This window comes from Sminthopsis crassicaudata, chromosome 3 (assembly GCF_048593235.1).
Source record: "Sminthopsis crassicaudata isolate SCR6 chromosome 3, ASM4859323v1, whole genome shotgun sequence".
Lineage (NCBI taxonomy): Eukaryota > Metazoa > Chordata > Mammalia > Dasyuromorphia > Dasyuridae > Sminthopsis > Sminthopsis crassicaudata.
Window position 1 is genome coordinate 328,338,332 of NC_133619.1, and position 21,236 is coordinate 328,359,567.

The window sequence follows — 21,236 nt, forward strand, 5'->3', positions numbered from 1 at the left end:
GATCAGAAGTCATCAGTATGAAGGGAAGACCCTCAACTGACAAAAAGATTATGACTTGATGAAGGCTAAGATGATATATAGCATTTTTAGTAATAAAATATTTTTGAATAAAGAATTTTTTTAAATTTTTAGACATAGTACTATTGTAACTTAATAGATTACAATATAATGCTGTTGTTTATTCTTCATTCTCAAAGAAGACCAATGACATTAGGAAGGTGATATCATGCTTTGCAAATGAATTGGATTTACATTATCTGTGCAAAAGTCTGTGCAAAGTCACCAACTTCACTTTCTCCTCCAGAGCCATCTGAGTCCAGTGGCAAGATATAGATCAGGATGACTGGAGTTGGCCTTCTGTGGGTGGGGAGACCAAAACAGAAAGAAGGAAAATTTTCTTTTAGATTTGGGTTTATTTATTTAGGCAGTTGGAGTTAAGTGACTTGCCCAGGGTCACCCAGCTAGAAAGTGTTAAATGTCTGAGGTCAGATTTGAACTCCAATCCTCCTGATCTCAGGGCTAGTGCTCTATCCACTGCACCACCTAGCTGCCCTGGAAAATTTTCTTGATTATATGTGCAATTAATATGAATCCTTTCCCTGTATGCATTTGTTCTCCATGTCATGTCTTCTTAGCCTAGGTATTTACAAGGGAATTGAGGAAACCTTGATATGAGCTAGAAATTAGCCAAATGCAGATGTGAGAACAAATATAAACTATATTGATGTTATCAGAGAGAGAAGTTTGATAAGCCTGAATTTTAATCTGAGTGTCAAAAAGAGACAGATCTAAGAGGCCTAATGGAAAGACTTTCTTTCTTTCTATCTATCTATCTATCTATCTATCTATCTATCTATCTATCTATCTATCTATCTATCTATCTGTCACATCCCCCTAATAGAACGTATACTCTCTCCTGTCTACATAAGTGGTATAGACACTATTTTCTGCACACTACAGACACCTTAAAAGTGTTTGTTGAATAATTCATAACAAAATATCCTAGGAAAATACAATGAAATAGCATATATATATATATATATATATATGAATATAGCTTCATGTGTAGGGTGTCTTCTAAGAGAGATTGTCAGGGTCCCTTCTAAAAAATTCATTCAATACATATATTAGATATCTGGTATAGGACAGTTCTTTATTATTTTCCTATAAAAATACTTAAAACACAAAAGTCTCATAAATGTGTATTATTAGCATATGCTTGAAATTATTATCATTACTTCTATTCTAAGAGAGACTTCTGGGACTATTGAACAGATTTCACTTCTGTCTGTATTTGTTGCAGTTTGATTGGTTTTTGTCCTTTGATCTCTAAGGGGACCATGACATTTAAAAGCTGATGCCATGACATAACATGCAAGTGAATTGAATTTAAGGGAAGGAGGGCTGTGCAAGGTCATCTGTTCACTTTTCTGGTTCCAGTGGCCAGATAAAGATCAGGATGACTGGAGATAGCCCTGGATGCAGTGGGAAACCTCAGACTTTGTAAGCTAAGGTCTTCAACAGGTCTCAGTGATTAAGATTAAGAGCAATTGAGGCAAAGAATGGCCTCTCACCTAGTCAAAAAAGAAAAAATCCAAATAAATAAATCTGGAAGGAAAAGACCCTCAGAGTTTCTGATCAAAACAGAAATGACTACTATTTACATTCACTCTGAGTCTATCAGGACCCAAACAATGATCACTATTGTAACTTAATAAACTACAATATAATGCTGTTGTTTATTCTTCATTCTCAAAGAAGACCAATGACATTAGGAAGGTGATATCAAAATTGTCCTACTTGGGGCTTGGCCTGGAACCCATTGAGCTGCCCCATTAGGTATCCAACTGGAACTGGTCTGTTGGGAAACTTCCTTCCTTCCTTCCTTCCTTCCTTCCTTCCTTCCTTCCTTCCTTCCTTCCTTCCTTCCTTCCTTCCTTCCTTCCTTCCTTCCTTCCTTCCTTCCTTCCTTCCTTCCTTCCTTCCTTCCTTCCTTCCTTCCTTCCTTCCTTCCTTCCTTCCTTCCTTCCTTCCGTAGAAATTCAAGATCTAGGCATATTGATCAGTCAGGTTAATAGCTTGGATCTCCAGGTTCTAGGATGACCTATTGATGTTCATTCCCTCATCAGAGAAGAGGCATGCATAGTTGCAGAAGTTTCTCTCACCACCAATTATTGGCCAGGATTGACTGACCTCTCAAAATTTTTGAAGTAGTCACCAAGTCTAGCTCTCAGGATCACTTATTGATCAGTTATGATCAATGAAAGAAACACAAGGCAAAATAAGCAGCTAAGGATGTAAAAGCTAAATCTAAAATCTACTCAACAAACACATGTCCTCAACGCCAAATGGATAAAGCTTCCATAACTATTTTTAGGGAGGGATGAGAAATCACTTCCCTTCCCTTGGAGGGAATGGTTATGTCCCAACAAAAGGGCTAATTCTGAAGAGAATGGAAATTATCTGTTGATTATTTCCTATTTATCCCATCTATTGTTTGTTTTCATGCAGTTGTTTGCATGTTTTCTCATTAGATTCTGAGTTTTGAAGGGAGGTCTTTTGCATTTCTTCATATCTTCAGCCCTTGGCATAGTACCTGGAACATAATAGGTTTTTAATAAATGTTTACCAATTAATTATTTGTACTCAATGATATTGGATTCCAGAGTAGATTGGCTCAGTTGCCAATCTTTTTAGCAAAATTCTCCTACTCGTCAAGGACAAAAATACCAACCAAAAGCCTCTGGTTGATCGTTCTCTTTAAGTATTAGACAAGGGGCACATGCATCCCTGTACAAGTAGCCCAGTAGCACGCCTAGCTCCATCAGAAGTGTTCCAATCCAACCCCTGTTTAACTTAAAAAGAGGCAAATGGAACACCAGCGGAAACACTGAACCTAAAGCCATAAATCACCTAGTTTAAGTTTTAATCTAATACTATCTTTGTGATCCTTGGAAAGTAATTTTACCACTTGCATAATCAGTGTTCGAGTTTGTTTCAATGAGGACAATATTTATATGACCTCCCTCATGGGATGACTGTAAGGAAAGTCCTTTGAAAACAGTTTTTTTTTTTTTTTAATGTAAATACAAACTATTATTATTATTACCTTCTATTTTTAAAGTCATTGACTAATGATGCATTCAAGTCCTGCATTTCTTATTAAATTGTATTCTTGAATGAAGGTGAAAAACCTGTCTTATATTTCTTTTGTAGACCTACCTAAGAATAAATGTTTACAGACTGATGGGTGTAATGCTCCACAAACCATGGTTGCTTTAAAATATTTAAAAATGGTATAAAAATATTAAATATTTGATGCTGATGGATTCTCATCAGTGCAAACACCTGCAGTTTCTGCCATCCTTTTCTACTTAGCAGCCCTTTCCTAACTTACATACAAACACCCACACACTATCTAATGTCTCCTTGGCTGAAGTACTCAATCTGAAAGAGCCCAAATGTTCTCATTTCATAAGGAAGTCCTTATTGGCCCAGGTGTTGCCTGCCATTACTGAAGGTTCCAATTCTGAAAGAAAATTCTAGTGTTAGAAGGGACCTTATTTATAGATCCCAAATCTATCCTCCCACCCAGAGCAAGCATGTTTGCTACAGCATTCTTGAAAGATAACTATTCAGCCTCCATTTAAATACTGCCACTGATGGGAGGCTCACTATGTCAAAAGACAATCTGTTCCATTTTTGAGCAGCCTGAATTGCGGAAACATTCTTTGAGAGTATTAAAATCTGTCTTCCCATAACTTCCACCCACTGGTCCTAGCTCTGGCCCCTGTGGCTAACCTGAATAAAGCTTAGATTAAATCCAGAGAGGGAGGAGACTGGAGTTAGCTGTGCTGTTTCTGTTCCTGCTCCTTTTTCCAGGATACAGATTTTTTCTCCCCCTAAAGACTTGCTGCTTGGTCAGGGCTCAAACTTCTGGCCCAAGTCCAAGGGCTCTCATCCATGGCTCTTGGCTTGTGGCAATGCATGAATTTGTAACACCAGGATTTAGACTTCCTCATTATTCATTGCTTGGAAAATAATTTTAACTTGGCTCTCTCTGGTGGTTGCAGAGGATTAGAAGAATCCCAGTGAGATTGGATTATAAAACAGTTGATGAGTTCCCTGAACTGAGATCAGTCTTAATAGTAAAAAAGAGATGATTTGGATTTGTCATGGGAAGGGGGTGGGAACTGTACTTAAAATTTTAGGCTAATAAATGAAGATGAATCCCTTTTCTCTCAACTTTCTTTTTGCAAACTTAAGAAATAATCATTAATATTCTTGAGGAGGAACAGAGTTGAAGGAAGAAAGAGAATAGAATAAGTGGAGATATAGGATAGTTAGCAATCATATTGAAGAAGGAATCTCAAAACTCTCTAAAACTCCTTGAAGGAGAGATCCTCCTGGAACCCTGTGTCTGTGGGACCCTGCCCCACAGAGGAAACAAGATAAACAGCTTCATTCTGTCTGGGTTCAGTCCAGAGCAAACCTGATTGAATTAAAGAGACTTATTCAATTCAATTCAAATTCCAGCCCAAGGTGAAACCCAGCTTGTAGTTAAAAAGAGCCAACTCGAAACAACTCCTTGCAGAGGTCCTGACATGCCAGGCTATGCCAAAAATCTCGGCCCACTGGGATGATATTCTCTTCCAGTTGAATGAGATGAGGTGAGATCTTTCAAGACAGTTGTGAAAATCGAGGAAGGCTTCATCTACTTCAGAGTTTGAGTAGGCCTGAAGGACACTGAACATCGAGTCAAGGGCATAATTGCAGTCCCCTTTCATGATATCTCCTCCCTATTTCAGCCAAATATGGGCAATTATGTACTTATTGTCAAGTTCAATTTCCTGGGTAGATCTCGAGTATAGAATGTAAGGCTCTCAGCCAATGAGGATGAGAGTCAGTGGTGGGAGGGGGTGTTTTGCATTAGGGACTAAAGGTGCTATCCTACCCACAGGAGGCCCTTCCTCTCTTCCATTGTCTGAAGGGTGGGATGCCCTTCTCTCAAGAACTTACAATAAACTTTGCTTTTCCCCAGAGCTCTCTCCAGCTTTTTTATTAAATGGTGATCCCTCACCATTTCCGTACCACACACAGTGCTACCCTTTCTTTATTCTTACTTATTTCCCTAAAGAGACTTATTCCCCTCTGTTGGGATTTCTCCACTAGAAACTTTACTTCTCTGACAGACTTTGCCTCAAAGGAACTCGCCCTTTCTATTCTTGCACAATAAAGGCTGACTTCCCAATGCCAATAATAAACCTCTTTTATCAGTCTAGCCTTTTCAGATTTATAAATTCCTTTATGGAGAATCTCTGCTCCACCAAAAGGGGATTCCCTAAAACTCCCTACCCTTGAGCAGAATCCCAAAGGGGTGTGGGGGAGCCCAACCTCGTCATTTGGTTCCCTGAACCTCAAACCTGCCACTAGACCATATCATTTAACTCCCTGACCACCAGAAACCCTAATCTCATTTTGGTTCCCTAAATCTAGACCTCATCATTTGGTTCCCTGACAAAAGGGAACCCCAGAAGCTAAACCTCATCAATATCACTGTGAAAAAAATTTGAAGCAAGTTTCTCTGCTTAAGGCTTCATTTCTAGAATACATAGAGAACTGGGTCAAATGTACAAAAATAGGAGCCATTCCCCAAACTGATCAAGTTATATGAACCGTTTTTCAAGTGAAGTAATCAAAGCTATCTACAGCCAAATGAGAAAGTGCTCTAAATTTCTATTGATTGGAGGAATGAATTTGAAAAAATTCTAAGCTACTACCTCATAACTATTAGGTAGGACACAAAAGGAGAATGACAAAGGTTGGAGGGGATGTGGAGAAAATGAGACATTAATGCATTGCTGGTGGAGTTGTAAACTGATGCAGCCATTGTTTAGAGCAATTTGAAACTATGCCCCAAGGCAGGACCACCACTAGGGTTGTAACTAAAAAAAGGGGAGGCCAGGAAAGGATAGGGAAGGAACTTTTCTGGTGGCAGGGAGCTGGAAATTGGGAGGATTCCCATCAATCGGAGAATGACTAAACAAATTGTGCTAGATGATTGTGATGGAATAATATTGTGCTATAAGAAATGATTAACAGAATGGTCCAGAAAAGACTTGCATGAGCTGGTGAAAAGTGAAATGTACTTTATACAAAGTCAAAGCAATATTTTAAGATGACCCACTTTGAATGAGCTGGTTATTCTCAGAAATACAATGATCCAGGACACTCTAAAGGATTTATGATGAAAAATGCTATATATCTCTCCAAAGAGGAAACTGATTATATCTGAATAGTATAGAAACATACTTCTTGTTGTTGCTTTATTTTTCTTGGGTTTTTTTCATCTATATTTTCTTTACATGACATGAAATATGCTTTGCATGACTACACATGTCAAATTGCTTGCTTTTTCAGTGAGGGAGACGAAGTGGAGGAAAGAAATAATTGCTTTCCTAGTAAAGTCAAGCTAGTAAAATACAGATATGTAATTTAGGTGGTTCAGTGGATAGTATGCTGGGCCTGGAATCAGAAACTCATCTCCCTATGTTCAAATCCAACCGTAGATACTTCCTAGCTGTATGATCCTGGGCTAGTCAATGTCTAGTTTTCTTGTCTTAAAATGATTGGAGAAGGAAGTGGCAAACCATCCCTGTATCCTTGCCAAGAAATCCTAGAGGGTTATGAAAAGTTGGACATGACTGAAACAAATGAATGCTAGATGTGCAATATAGAATCAATCCATAAATATTAATTAATCACTTACTCTGGGCTAGGCATTGTATTAAACATATGGGATAAAAAAAAAGCTGTTTTACAGCAGTTCACAAGCTAGATATGAAATTAGGACATGAAATAGCACATATGAGGACAGGAATGTTAGTTGGAGCATGAGATGGAATAATGTACTGTCCTAACTTAGAGAGTCAGGTTGGAGGCCTGGAGAGACTTACATGAACTGATGCTGAGTGAAATGAGCAGGACCAGGAGATCATGTATATTTCAACAACAATACTGTATGAAGATCTCTTCTGATGGATGAGGCCCTCTGCAACAATGAGATGAGCCAAATCAGTTCCAATAGAGCAGTAATGAACTGAACCAGCTACACCCAGTGAAAGAACTCTGGGAGATGATTATGAACAAAGAATTCCCAATCCCTCTAGTTTTTTTCCGCCTGCATTTTTGATTTCCTTCACAGGCTAATTGTACACTATTTCAAAGTCCGATTCTTTTTGTACAGCAAAACAACTGTTTGGACATGTATACATATATTGTATTTAATTTATACTCTAACATATTGAACATGTATGTATTGGTCAACTTGCCATCTGGGAGAAGGGGTGAGGGGAAGGAGGGGAAAAGTTGGAACAAAAGGTTTGGCAATTGTCAATGCTGAAAAATTACACGTGTATATATCTGGTAAATAAAAAGCTATAATAATTAAAAAAAAAAAAGCTAGGTTGGAGTTAAATTGTGAAGGGGTTTTGAATGCCAGACAAAAAGATTTGATTCCTATCCTATAGACAAGGGGAAACTTCTGGAAGTCAGGTCTGCGATTAAGGACTGTCAGATTGGCAGCTCTGTGGCTGACGAATCAGAGCGGGGATAGATAGATACCACGTGATTGGAATCGAGATTTGGCCTCGGACTTGATGCGGGGAGAGGGAGGGACAGTGGGGCGGGATTCAGAAGTCTAAGATGCTCCTGAGTTTTAGAAGAAGGGAATTTCCTCTACAGAAATAGATGTGTTAAGAGGACAAGTTTAGGGTAAAGATAAATTAATTTTGTTTTGGACACTTTGAATTTCAGATGCCTAGGATATCGGGGAGTAGACTTTTCAGGTCTTTGCCAAGATTTGGTTCAAAGAAATTTCCTATTGTTTTTTATATAACTTTCCAAAAATTGCTCTCAGAAAACAAAACAAAACAAAGAAAAATCTTTGTATTTAGAATATTTCCCGTGGGCAAGGGTTACTTTATTTTTGCCTTTGCAAACCTGGCCCTTGATATGTAATATATGTTTGTCGGTTGGGTGATGGTTACAAAAGAAAATATAAAACAGTATAGAAGACAAGGTGTTATTGTCGCTCATGACAGGCAGGGGGCACCCTAGAATTATGAGGTCATAGATTTAGAAGCGCCTTCGCAAGTTTCATGGTCCTATTTTACAGGTAAGGAAACTGAGGTGTAGAGCGGGGAACTGATTTGTCCGAAAAGGCAAATTTTATTTTATTTTTACTTTAAAATTAAAAAAGGTTAGAGAGTGTCACAGCCAGGTCAAGGTATGCTGGTAAATGCTTTCAACAACTGGCTCTCCAAACACGTATGCAGGATAGATTTTAAAGTTTGATCTGCGCTAAAACATTTCTTCATCACCACATCAATCAAGCCCTGATTCGTAGCATTTACCGATTTTCCGAGGTGCACATGAGCCCACAGAAAATTTAACACGCGGCCCTCCCCGGTCCGATCAACTTTAATAAATTCCCGTCAGGATTAGAATTCTGCCGGAGGCATTAAATTATAAAGGTAGAATTGGAACTCTAGTCCCCAGATCAAAAAAAAAAAAAAACGCTGTAAGAAACGCCTGGTTTAGGCATGCGCAGTCCAGTCAGCGCGGGGAGGTGGAGGGGGGAGAGGAGTATAAAAGGAAACAAGATTCAGAGATCTCATTGGCTCAAACTCTGTCCTCTAGGAGACTCCTAAACCCAGCCGCTAAGGTCAAACCTAGAGAAGGCTCGGACGCATGCGCCGGTAGACGGGAAACTTCCGGCAGAAGGCGGGCCTTTCGGGACTGCGCAGGCGCTCGTGCCTAGCTGAGCTTCCAAGATGTCCAAGTACGTCCCGTCTCGGCTGGCCACCTTACCCCAGACCCTCGATCCCGCCGAGTACGACACATCATCCGAGGTCCGGCGCGCGCAGAACGAGCGGCTGGCCATCCGCGCCCGCCTCAAGCGCCAGTACCTGCTGCAGTACGACAACCCTCACCGCCGAGGGATCATCGTGAGTAGCGGGGGTGGCGCCGGGGTCACCGCCGGGGTCACCGGGAGCGGCCCGGCCCGACCTTGGGCCAACCTGCCTGCTGGGCCTTGAAGGCAGAAACTGCCCGTGGTGGGGAGGCCGTCAAAGGCCCTCTCCCCGCGTTTGTGTTCGCTCTTAGTATAGTGGTAATAATCATAAAACAACGAGAACTAGTGAGACTCCATTTCATCCTCTGTACAGGACGTCCCCAAGTCAGTGCACCGAAGCGTTAGCCAGGGGTTCTCAAACTACGGCCCGCGGGCCTGAGGACGTTTATGGGCCCGCCGGGTTATGGCAAACGGACTGAGGGGCGGAGACTGTGAGGCCCTCCTACAGTCTGAGGGACAGTGAACTAGCCCCCATTTAAGAAGTCCGAGGACCACTGCAGTTCATACCATGCCATCTGCCCCTTCTAAAGTTCTTGTTTCCTCCTCCAGACTTTTCTGGAATACCTTCAGGAAGGTAGCATATCTCCCCATTTGTAGACTAGGAGAACCCGACTTGGATTGTCGGAGTGGTAGTAATAATAACAACACATTTTACGACTGTTCGGTTTACAAAATGCTTTCTCACCAACAACCTCGTGTGATAAATAGTATAAATATTATCCTCTTTTTACAAATGAAAAACAGGCTTAGAGAGGAGAAATGATTTGCCCAACATTATAGGGCAGTAGGAGGCAGTGAGATACCTCAGTGGATAGAGCACTGGGCCTAGAGTCAGGAAGACCTGAGTTCAAATCTAGCTTCAGACATTTACTCCAACCCTGGGCAAATAAATCACTTAACTTCAGTTTGCCTTAATGCCCTGCAGAGGGAAATGGCAAATCACTTCAGTGTCTTTGCTGAGAAACCCCCTGGACAGTTTGGCATCCTGTTGTCCAAGGGGTCATAAAGATGCGGCTGAACAACTACTAGGGACAGTAACGTTCAGAGGCAGAACTAGAACCTTGGCCAGAAGGCCTTTTTCCATTATAGTGTGTTGCCTTCTTTACCCAGAATGACCTGCTCAGCCATGTTGAGAATTGAGCTGGGAGAAAATTTGGTGTCTGAATTCCTATAACAGATGTGTATGAGTAGTAGCTTTCTAGTTGTAGGAAGAAGAAATCTTTCTCAGAAAGAGGTTATTTGGGGAAAGCATTTGGACAGTTATCAAATTCTCAACTTGATTAGTTTAGATTTACAGTGGACCCAGGTCTTTATTGCTACAACTATTATGTTTAGCTATACTGCTTGACTATAAGTGTTACTATAAGTAACAAGGAATATCAAAGTGAACTTTTCCATGGGAATACGGAATATTCTATTTACATGAGGCATGATTTTTATTTAGATTAAATTTAAATTCCTGGGTATACTTAATTTGACCTTGTGCAGTTTGTTGCAGACCTTCCAGCCTTATCACTCAACTGGAACAGCTGTCTCCAAAATTGGCATGGATCTCAAATCTGTTCCCAAATCTGCTGGTGTTCTTTCTCAGTCCTTGTCCTTCTTGACCTCTTGGCAGCATTTGGCTCTTGCTTACTTTTTCTTGCTGTGCACTTCCACCTCTCTAGTTTTTATAACGCTGCTTTTTTGGTTCTCCCTGTTTTACCTTTTCTCAAACTCCTTAGCTGGATCTTCATCAATGACATGCTCACCAACTAGGCCCTGTTATCTTTTTCTCCCTATGCTGTCTCACTTGATTATTTCATCAGTTTCTGTGAATTTGTCTCATAGTCTCTAGGCAGATGATTCCCAAATACTTGTGTCTGCTCTTAGGAATAGTGGTGATAATAAAACAACAACGAGGAGGACTAGTGAGATTCCATTTCATCCTCTGTATAGGACGTCCCCAAGTCTTAGTGCACTGAAGCTTTAGTCAGGGGTTCTCAAACTACATCTACTATTCAGTATTTACTATCTATTTGGATATTTTAAACTAGATGTAGTGTGGGCATTTCCACCACTGTTTGTCCAAAGCATAACTTGATTTTCTTTCTCCTCTCCTGATCTCTCTTCTTAGAGACTTCTGTTCTTCCAAACTTACCTATAACTGGTGAAAATACCACTGCGTTCCAAGTTACCCAGGGTTCAACCGTGGTGTTGCCTCAGCACCTTGTTCTCACCTCACATATCCATTTTACTGTCAAATTTCCTGTAGAAGTCCTCTTCTTTTTTTTCCCCTGAGGCAATTGGGGTTAAGTGAGTTGCCCAAGGTCACAGAGTTAGGAAGGGTTAAATGTCTGAGATCCCATTTGAATTTGGGTCCTCCTGACTTCAGGGCTGGTGCTCTATCCACTGCGCCCCCTAGCTGCCCCTTATCCGGCTTCTTTATTCACCCAGCTATCATCCTAGTTTAGGCCACTTGCCTGGACTATTGTAATAGCCTTCCTGTTGGCCTTTCTGTATTGAATTTGCCTTTCCAGTCTTAAAAATGCTCTCTTTGTCTTTGCGTCTTAGAATCTCTGGTTTTACAATTTGGAACCTTGCCTCATAAGTTACAAAACCATACATACCTTCCCACTAAGAGCTGCTATTATATACTTATCTTAGATCAAAGAGGGAGGGAAATTATCTGATGTACAAAAAATATTGGAGATTGGATGAACAAATTAGAGTATATAAATGTAACAGGAATGCTATTATGATGTTAGAAACAGTGAAAGGGGTATTGTTCCAGAGAAATGTGGGAAGACTTGTATGGCTGCAGACAGAAGTGAAGAGGATAAAATTTTTATAGTAACATCAATAATAAGCAACTTTGAAAGACTTAAGAACTTAGATCAACACAGTAACTGTAGTTCCAGTAGATAGATAATGAAATATGCTACCCCTCTTCTGTCAAAGAAGTGATGGATTTAGGTTGTAGGTTGAGATCCACATTTTTTTAAGACATGGCCAATGCAAAAATTTGTTTTTCTTGACAGATTATTTTTTTCCAAGGGTTTTGTGTTTTTGTGTGTGTGTGTGTGTCAGTGGAAGAGAATGATAATAAACAATAAATGCTTTGTTGATTTGTTGATTTAATGACTTTTGTTCTACAAAATCTGCATTTTTGTGTTAAAATCATATTTCACATAGTCACATATCTGTGCAAATTTCACATTCAGTTAATTGGCAAATATTCTACTTAAGGAAACTGGTGATTTGGTTACTTTATCTGTCAGTCTTTTTAAACAATTACTTGTGTAGGCAGTGGGAGTGAACTGTTTACATTTCAGTGTAATTATGTGTAATTGTTACTACACTTTGTTAGGGTAGTGTTAACCATTTAAAACACATTTAAAAGTTTGTTTTATTAACAGCAGTTTTGTGAGCTATGAATACTTTTCTTCAACAAGCAGTTATAGTGACTTAAAAAAACAACAAGCCTATATTTAAATTTTTTTCTTTAAAATTATAAGTAATTTTTTGGGGGGGAGGGGAGATTATCCAGGCCAACATCAGAAACCTGTTTTCTGAGTTTTTATCATCCTGATTATATGCTGATACAATGGATAGAGTACAGGGCTTGGAGTCATGAAGTTCTGAGTTCAAATCCAGCCTTAGACATATTAACTGATCAAGAATAAGTCACTTATCCTCTGTTTGCTTCAGTTTCCTTATCTGTAAAATGGAAATAATAGTATCTGCCTCACAGAGTTTTTTAAAGGATCAGATGAGATAATAATTGGAAAGATCTTTATATCATGGCTGACATAGACTAGAGGCTGTATAAATGTTATTCTGTACTGGAAAGATATCTGGCCATCATTAAGAAGAGCATTAGAAATGAAAGCATAATCTTTTATGAAAGCATGATAAAGTGAAAAATTAAGACTTAAATCTTAGAAATATAAGGGGTTGTGTAAAGGTAAGATAGTCTGTTTTAATAGATAAGAATTGGGTGAATGTTTCCTTAGTTACCAAAACTAGGAGGCAATACTTGAACCAAAAGTAATTTAAAAGAACTGAAAGAAAATATTACATTATAAGTGTCAAGTATATGGAAAATGAGAAGTTCAGATAGGATGGAAGAATAAGTAAGTGCTAGATAGCTTTAGAAATGAACAAATAAAATATACATGGTTTCCAAAAGGATTTTAGAAACATTCTGTGTAGGTTCCTAATCTACTTGGATGATATTTTAGGTGTAGCTATCAGATTTCCTCATAAAATATCTCTTAGAGATAGAATACCAGCTAGATGGAAATTGTTCTGGTTCAATTTGGGTATGTTTTGTGTTCTTTATTTTAGGAAGATCCTGCTTTGCTTCGTTGGACCTATGCAAGAACAGCAAATGTCTACCCGAATTTCAGACCTACTCCCAAGACCTCATTCTTAGGTGCTGTGTTTGGAATTGGTCCCCTTTTCTTTTGGTATTATGTTTTTAAAACTGATAGGGTAAGTTATAAAATATAATGTTTAGTCTAATAAATGTTGAATTGTTGAATATGTTTTAACTGCTAGCTTTAGCTGTGACTCTTTTTCGTGGGAAGACTGCATAAGCTTCTTGGTAGCTACATAGAATTGAAGTCTACAGGTCAACTGTGATTCTTTCAGGCCATAACTCAGCATCCAAATTCACGCATAGTAAATTTGACTAATAAGCCTTTTTTTCCCCACTTTGAATTCTTTTTCTTTCTTTCTTTCTTTCTTTCTTTTTTTTTTTTTTTTTTTTTTTTTTTTTTTTTTTTTTTTAATGAGAAATGACAAATTTGCTGACATTAGGAATTTTTAAAAAGTCATATTAGGAATTTTTTTTTTAGTTAGCAAATAGCCCTTTGGGGATATGTTGAGATGAGTATACACTTAATTAAATGTCTGTTATCTTTTACCTACAGGCCAAGAAGCCCCTAGGTTTAATTCCTTTAAAAAATCAGTTGTTTAGGATTGAAAAATAATTTTCCTATGGAAGTAAGGATGCCAAAATTTATCTAACCCACTCCATATCTGAATTGCTATATATTTATTAATAGAAAACATTAATGGTACAATATGAATAATTAAACAAAGCAAACAATTGAGAATAGTGGCACTAGTTTGTGAGGATATGTAGATAGCCTCTTTTTTTTTCATTCTTTCTTTTCTTGATCAGATTAAGGTAGCTATAATCTTGGGTTAGGAAAAAGTCAGACCACTGAGCTCTGATTCTGGACTACTTTAGAGCTTTGATTATATTCTACTATAGTTCCTCATTATTCCTCAGTTTTTCCTGAGGAGTTATTTAAAAGAAAGTATTTCACTCGGTCCTTTCCTGGTTAACCCTTCTATACTCAGATCAGGGGTAGGGACTAGTCAGAATGGCATCTGTCCCTGTGCAATATTTGCAAACCATAGCCTTTCAGTTTAGGTGCTTTCACCTCCATGAGGACTTTTGTGATTTCCCCAGCTATGAAAACTCCTTCCCTCTTCCCTGTGAGAACAAGAAGTCTTTCCTTGGTTGGTTGGTTGATTGATTGATATGAGAAGGAAGTCTGCCATTAATTTGATGCTTCACTTAGCTATTGACAAGGTTAGCTGTTCCTGGAGTTGACAAGACGATTAGTTTCTTCCTTGGATGTTATTGAGAAGAGCCTTAGGAAAGAAAGGTTTTTAAATTAATAGGGAGCATTTGCCTGCAGTTAGTGGGTATTTCTATATGATTGCTTTATTTCTTTAAGATATTCCTGATTCCTGATTTGTTTAATATTAAACTATTTTAATCATTTGAAAAATCAATTAAATAGGGAAAGAATTTCAGATAGACTTCTCATAATTTTGTTTATAATTAATTGCTTTCAAATTAAATATGCAATGGATGGATTGAAAATAATTTATGGAAAGTTTATATTTTGAGGATTTCTTGTACTTTAATGTTCAGAATGATGGTTCAGCAATCAGGATGCTGATCATAATGTTTTTAAAGTAAGAAAAGGCATTTATAGGTATAGAAAAGCTTTTGATAAAGTTACTCTTAATTCTACCTAATTTTCCATATAAAGAGAAGCATCACTTTAATCAGAGTACTGCATTCTCTCAATATCCTAACAGAAGCTTTGTTGTATTTAGTAATTCAGAGTATCATTCTGCTCTCCAAATACCCTATTGAGATATTCCACAAAATCTACTTACTACCTAAGTATAGCATGCTCTGAAATAACTTCTCTTTTTCAATACTTTCAATGAAGGATAAAGGTTGGGAAAGCAAAATTTTCATTCCTGAGGAAGGTTATTAGATTTCATTAAATTTAATCATCTAATTATCTGTTATAATGAAGTATGAATGACTTATAGGTCCAAAGAAGGGTATATACTATAAACTTATCAGTAATATAATATTATCAGTAATTACCAATAATAATTATTTAGCATCTATGTTCTCATATCTAGTATTGGGAGTGTTATGGTTTGTTGACTCAAATCAGCCACTGGTTAGTACAATTAGAACTGTGAGAAATCTGAGGAGAGAGAGGTTTCTGCTTCTCCTTTGCTAACTCTGAAGATGTCCTTCTATTCCAGAGTGTCCTCTGGGTGTCTGGGACTAAAGTTGTAAATATTCAAGCACAAACAAACCACAAACTGGATAAAAATGTTTATCTTCAATAATCTTTGACTCTTTTCTTACAATTGGATTTTGATTTTATTGGAGTACATTTATATATTTAATGTGGATTTTTTTTTTTCCCTCTCTTTATAGGACAGGAAAGAAAAACTTATTCAAGAAGGAAAATGGGAAAGACCACTGAGCATTACTTACTAAGTCTGTGAAAAACCATGATTGCTATGTATTTAAATCACTGTATTATCTTGCTTAAATAAATTTTATGATGCTCATTAAACAATCTTTTTCTTAATAGTGCTTTTTATTTTTCTTCAGGGTTTCTCCTATATTTTCTCATTTGTTTTTCCTAAGAATTTAACAAGGGAGGTAGAACAGGTACTACCTTTCATATTATTTGGGGGTTAAAGTCATATAAAAAGCAAAGACTGTAAGCTTATTGCTCTCTTTTCTATAACGCTTCAATGTGAGGGTGTCCCAACACACCTTGAAATACTACGTGGTCTTATTAATCCTACTAGAACAATCCTTTTGCTATATAGTACCTTATCTGCCTTATATAATATGACTGCAGGTTAAAAAAGTCCCCTTAAAAAAGATCTCGATCTCATACCAAATTCTTATTACTAAAGAGGGAAATGCTCAAATGGGCAACACTTCTGCCTTGGTAGCAATGAAAAAGGGTACCAATAGCAAGGTGAAATTGAAGTCTTATTTCAAATGATACTTTTTTAAAAAATTAAAAAACAAAAAGGAAAAAAAAGAAAAAGAAAAAATAGGAAATGGGGGGGAAAATTGTCATAGAGAATTCAAAATATGTGATAATAAATTTCCATTTCAAGAAAACAATAATAGAAGACATTATATTCTTGGTGTCCATCTCTTCTTTGCCTTTGTGTAGATTATTCTTTTGTTTTCTGCTATGCATTTTTTACTTTTCTTTTTTTCCCCTTTCATCTTCTCCACCTCCTTTGATCAGGCCACAATTAAGCACAGATTTTTTTTTTTTTTCCCACATTTTAATAGTATTTTATTTTTTCAAATACATGCAAAGATAGTTTTCAATATTCATCTTTGCAAAACCTTTGTGTTCCAAATTTTTTTCCCTCTCTTCTACCCTCCCCTCTCCCCAAGAGAGCAAGCAATCTGATATAGGTTAAATATATAAGCATTGCTATATTTATGTGTATAAATATATGTATGTATATATGCATTTACACAAATTTAGACATGTATCTAAAACAATATGCTTGATATGTAGATTCTCTTGGTTAAATTTTTTAGTTTGACTTTGAGATCAATGATTACTAGCTCTACTTTTTCTTCCCTAATAAATTCTATTCCTGATCTTTGTTATTCTATTTGTGTGTATCTCTCTTAATTCTTATCCTTGCTAGCTCTTCTACTTTAATTGTAGTCTTTAACTTGCCTTGCTGTTATTTAACCTCCCACCTACTTATATAATCCTGAACCCATCCTCACTTATATTCTCCCCCTATGGTTCTCTCCCTCTTTTATCCTTTTCCCATTAATATACACACTTAATTCTACTGCTTTGTGTATTCCACCTTATCCTATTCCTTCCCACCCTCATTACTTTATAGATTTTGAAGAGTGCTATTCCTTTCATGGTACATATACATACATACATATGTGTATGTATGTGCCTGGTCTTCTGCATTTCATATAATTACTGTTTTTATCTTACTTTTTTAGAGTCAAATCAGCTTTGCCCCAATCTTTTGAACTACACAATTACTGATGTCAGTCTTAGACATATGATTTATATTTCTACATATAAAATATAAACAGTTTGTCCTTGTTTGGTCCCTTAAAATTAGCTTTTGGTGTTGATGCTTATATGTTAAATTTTCTATTGAGCTCAAGTTTGGTTGAGACAAAATCCTGAAAATCTGAGTTCGTTGAATGTGAATTTTTTTTTTTCATTCAATACTATGGTTGATTTTGTTGGGTATAATAATTTTGATCATGGACCTAGTTATTTTGGTTGTCCATATATATTATCCAGGCCCTGTGGTTTTTTTATTGTAGCTGTTGACAAATCCTGTACAATTCGAATTGTAGTTCCAACATATTTGAATTGTTTTTTGTTTGTTTCTTTAATCTGGAGGTTTCAACATTTAGCAATAATTTTCCTATGTGTTTTTCTTGTAGGATTTCTTTAAGGAGGTGGTTAGTGATTTTTTTTTTTTTCCTCTTTGTACTTTTCCCTCTTGTTCTATCATTTCAGGACAGTTTTCTTTGATTATTTGATGATTGTATCAAAGTTTGGGGTTTTTTTGGTCACAGCTTTCAGGTTATCCAATTGTTCTTAAGTTTTCTCTTAATCTGTTTTCTCATAAGATATTTCACATTCTATTCTTTATATCTTGTTTTGTTGTTTCTTAGTTTTTTGTAGCTTTGTTGACTTCCCCTTGCCCAATTCTAATTTTCAAAAAATAATATTCTTTAAGATTCTGGATGGTCTTTTCTAGTCAGTTGACTTTATAGTTTGTTTTTGTTGAATGATTTTTAAAAATTTTTTTACCTCAATTTCTCTTGATTTCTGAATTCTTTTTTGAGTTCTTTTAAAAATTCTTTTTAAGCAATAGCACTCTTTGAGGTTGGAGAGATGTTTTTATACTTCAGTGTCCTCCTCTGAAGGTGAACTTTAATGTTCCCTATTACCATAGTAAGTTTCTATAGTTGGCTTCTTTCTCCTTTGCCTGCCTTTTTTTTTTTTTTTTTTTTTTTAATGAGAACTTAATTAGTGTAACCATCTCTAGTCCTGGAGTTGGGGGAGATGATGCCTCTGGCTTCCCATCAGTTCTTCCCTCTGGTCTGGAATCCCCAACCAAGACCTCCACCCTCCTACAAGTTCCAGCAGCCAACTTCCCTCCCTAGGCTGAATCTCAGCAGGGTAGCTGGGCTTGGCTTTATCATGGGAGGTTCCCTCAATCCTCCTTGAGGTAGAACTCTCCCCCACTCCCCAGAGGGTCTGGGAGGTAAAAGTTCCAGTTGTCTGAACTGAGGTGACTTACAAACCCAGCTAACTCCAGGGCTCCCCCTTTGCTGTTTTAGTGGAGCTAACCTGGAGGTGATTATACTTCACACCAATTACTTCCTTTCTGGACTCTATTTTTATTTTTTTTTTTTGGGGGGGGGTCCTCTCTGTCCCTGGAAAGCCCCTGTTGTGCCTCTAGTTTTTTTTGTTTTTCACCATTGTTTATCTATAGGTGCAATTTTGTTTTGTATGTAGGAGGAATCTGGAGAGCTAGGAATCTTCCAACCTGCTCTACCATCTTCCCAGAATCCTTCCTATTCCAAATGACTCTTAAGGGTTTTGATGAAATCTTGTATTTGGGAGCTTGTATTCCCTCTACCTTGCTACTCTTTCAAAGAAAAAAAAAATCTTTGTCCTCTTAGTTCCTGATAAGTGTAAGCTGCAAAAAGGAGACCAGATTTGCTACCATTATAATTACCCATCCCAGGAAAATGATGTCTTTTTACTAATTGCGGTTTGGATAATTTTTTACTTTACTGTGGACAGAAATTATCATGTACAATAGAAATGTAAAATAACAAGGTTGGAAACAATTGGTGTGGTCTTCCTGGCCAGTCTCATAATCCAATAAATTAATAGTCCCTTTTTACTATATTCCACTCAGGAAGAATACTCCTAGGCACAGGGAGCTAAGTATCTGATGGGACTGTTCCACTTGCAAATAGTAAGTTCTCCCTTATATTGAGCTTAAAACAGTATGTCTATAACTTTTCATTGATTTTATTTTGCTCTGGGGAATTGTGGAGATCTAGTCTAATTTCCTTTGTATAGTAATTATTTAAATATTTATAGAGTTGTTATGTGTTCCTCAACACTAAGTTCTTTTTATTAGGCTAAACATCCTCAATTTCTTCAAGTGAACTCAAGATAGTTTTAAGTTCTTGCCATCATAGTTCTTTCTGCCTTACATTTTGTCAAATTTTAAATACTTATTTGTTACTTTGTCCACAGTTTTTTTTGTTTTGTTTTGTTTTGTTTAAATGGAATTTGACCTACATTGCATTTTAATTAAGAAGCAGCCAATACAGCCCTTTTCATATGGCTAGAAACTGGAGATTAAATAGATGCCCATCATAGGAGAATGGCCGAGTAAATTATGGTATATAAATGCTATGGAATATTAGTATTCTGTAAGGAATAACCAGTAGATGAATACAGAGAGGCTTGGAGAGACTTACATGAACTGATGCTGAGTAAAATGAGCAGAACCAAGAGGTCATTATATACTTCAACAACAATTCTGTATGAGGATATATTCTGATGGCCTCTGCTCTCTTCAACAATGAGAGGATCCAATTCAATTCCAATTAATCTGTAATGAACAGAACCAGCCACACCCAGCGAAAGAACACTGGGAAATGAGTGTGGACCATAACACATAGCATTTGCACTCTTTCTTTTGTTTGCTTGCATTTTTGTTTTTCTTTCCAGGTTTTTTTTTACCTTCTTTCTAAATCCAATTATTCTTGTGCAACAAGATAACTACAAATACGTATACATATATTGTATTTAACATATACTTTAACATGTTTAACTTGTATGGGACTGCCTGCCATCTAGGGGAGAAATGGGAAGGAGGGGAAAAGTTGGAACAGAAGGTTTTGCAAGGGTCAGTGCTGAAAAATTACCCTTGCATATGTCTTGTAAATAAAAAGAAATAATAATAATAAAAAGAAGGAGCCAGTGTCCTCTCTGGTCTCCTTTGAGAGTTTGCCTCCTCTCTCTCTCTCTCTCTCTCTCTCTCTCTCTCTCTCTCTCTCTCTCTCTCTCTCTCTCTCTCTCTCTCTCTCTCTCTCTCACACAGATCTTCATTTCCTCTCTCCTTGCTCTCTACCAACACTCAAATCTATCTGTACTTAGGAAGCTTTCACATTAACCTGCCATCCCTTTAAGCTGTCACCCTCTGTCTCCCTTTTCTTTCATAGCCAAATGAGGAAAAATTGCTTTCATTTCCTCTCTCATTTCAAACTCTGCTTCCTGCATATCTGGCTTTGGAGCACATCACTCCACAGCTGTCCAAGATGATCTCGTCACTGGAACACATCACTCCACAGTTGTCCAAGATGATCTCGTCACTGGTACATTTACTTAGTCCTCATTCTTCCTGAGCTCTCCACTTCCCCTCATGCCACTTTGGATTTTCATGTTATTGCTTTCTCCTGGCTCTCATTTCTATTTAACTACCTTTGCTAGCCCCTCATCGTTGTTCTGCCCACTCTTGTAATGGACATCCCTCAAGTGTCTTTTCTAAACTACTCACTACATTTTCTTAATGATCTCATCAGTTCCTACCACTTCAAGAATATCTTTTGCCAATTGATTCCAAGATCAATATATCTAACCCTATCCTGTCTCCTAAATAACTAGTTTTGTCTAATAAATCCACAAGCATTTATTAGGTATCTATTATATGCTAAGAACTTGCCAGACAGTGGGAACACAAAAAAATAAAATCGTCCTTAACCTCAAAAAGCTTACATTCTACTGGAGGAAACAGCGTGCACATACATAAACATAGGCAAAATCAGCATGAGGTGGAGAAACCATAGCAGCAAGGGCATCAAGAAAGGCTTCAAAAAGAAGGTTATGTTTGAGTTGAGCTTTGAAGGAAATGGAGGGTTTTAAAACAAAAAAAGTGAGGAGGA

At 37.4% G+C, this 21,236-nt stretch overlaps 1 protein-coding gene across 1 annotated transcript in view; it reads left to right on the forward strand.

Moving 5' to 3' along the window:
• Positions 1 to 15,810, forward strand: part of NDUFB4 (NADH:ubiquinone oxidoreductase subunit B4) — a 127,391-nt gene extending 111,581 nt beyond the window's left edge. The window contains exons 2-4 of the mRNA XM_074301339.1: positions 8,701 to 9,008; positions 13,244 to 13,390; positions 15,666 to 15,810. Coding sequence (XP_074157440.1) covers positions 8,835 to 9,008; positions 13,244 to 13,390; positions 15,666 to 15,728 — 384 coding nt within the window. The 5' untranslated portion in view covers positions 8,701 to 8,834 and the 3' untranslated portion in view covers positions 15,729 to 15,810. The remainder of the gene's footprint in view (positions 1 to 8,700; positions 9,009 to 13,243; positions 13,391 to 15,665) is intronic.
• Positions 15,811 to 21,236: the final 5,426 nt, after the last annotated feature.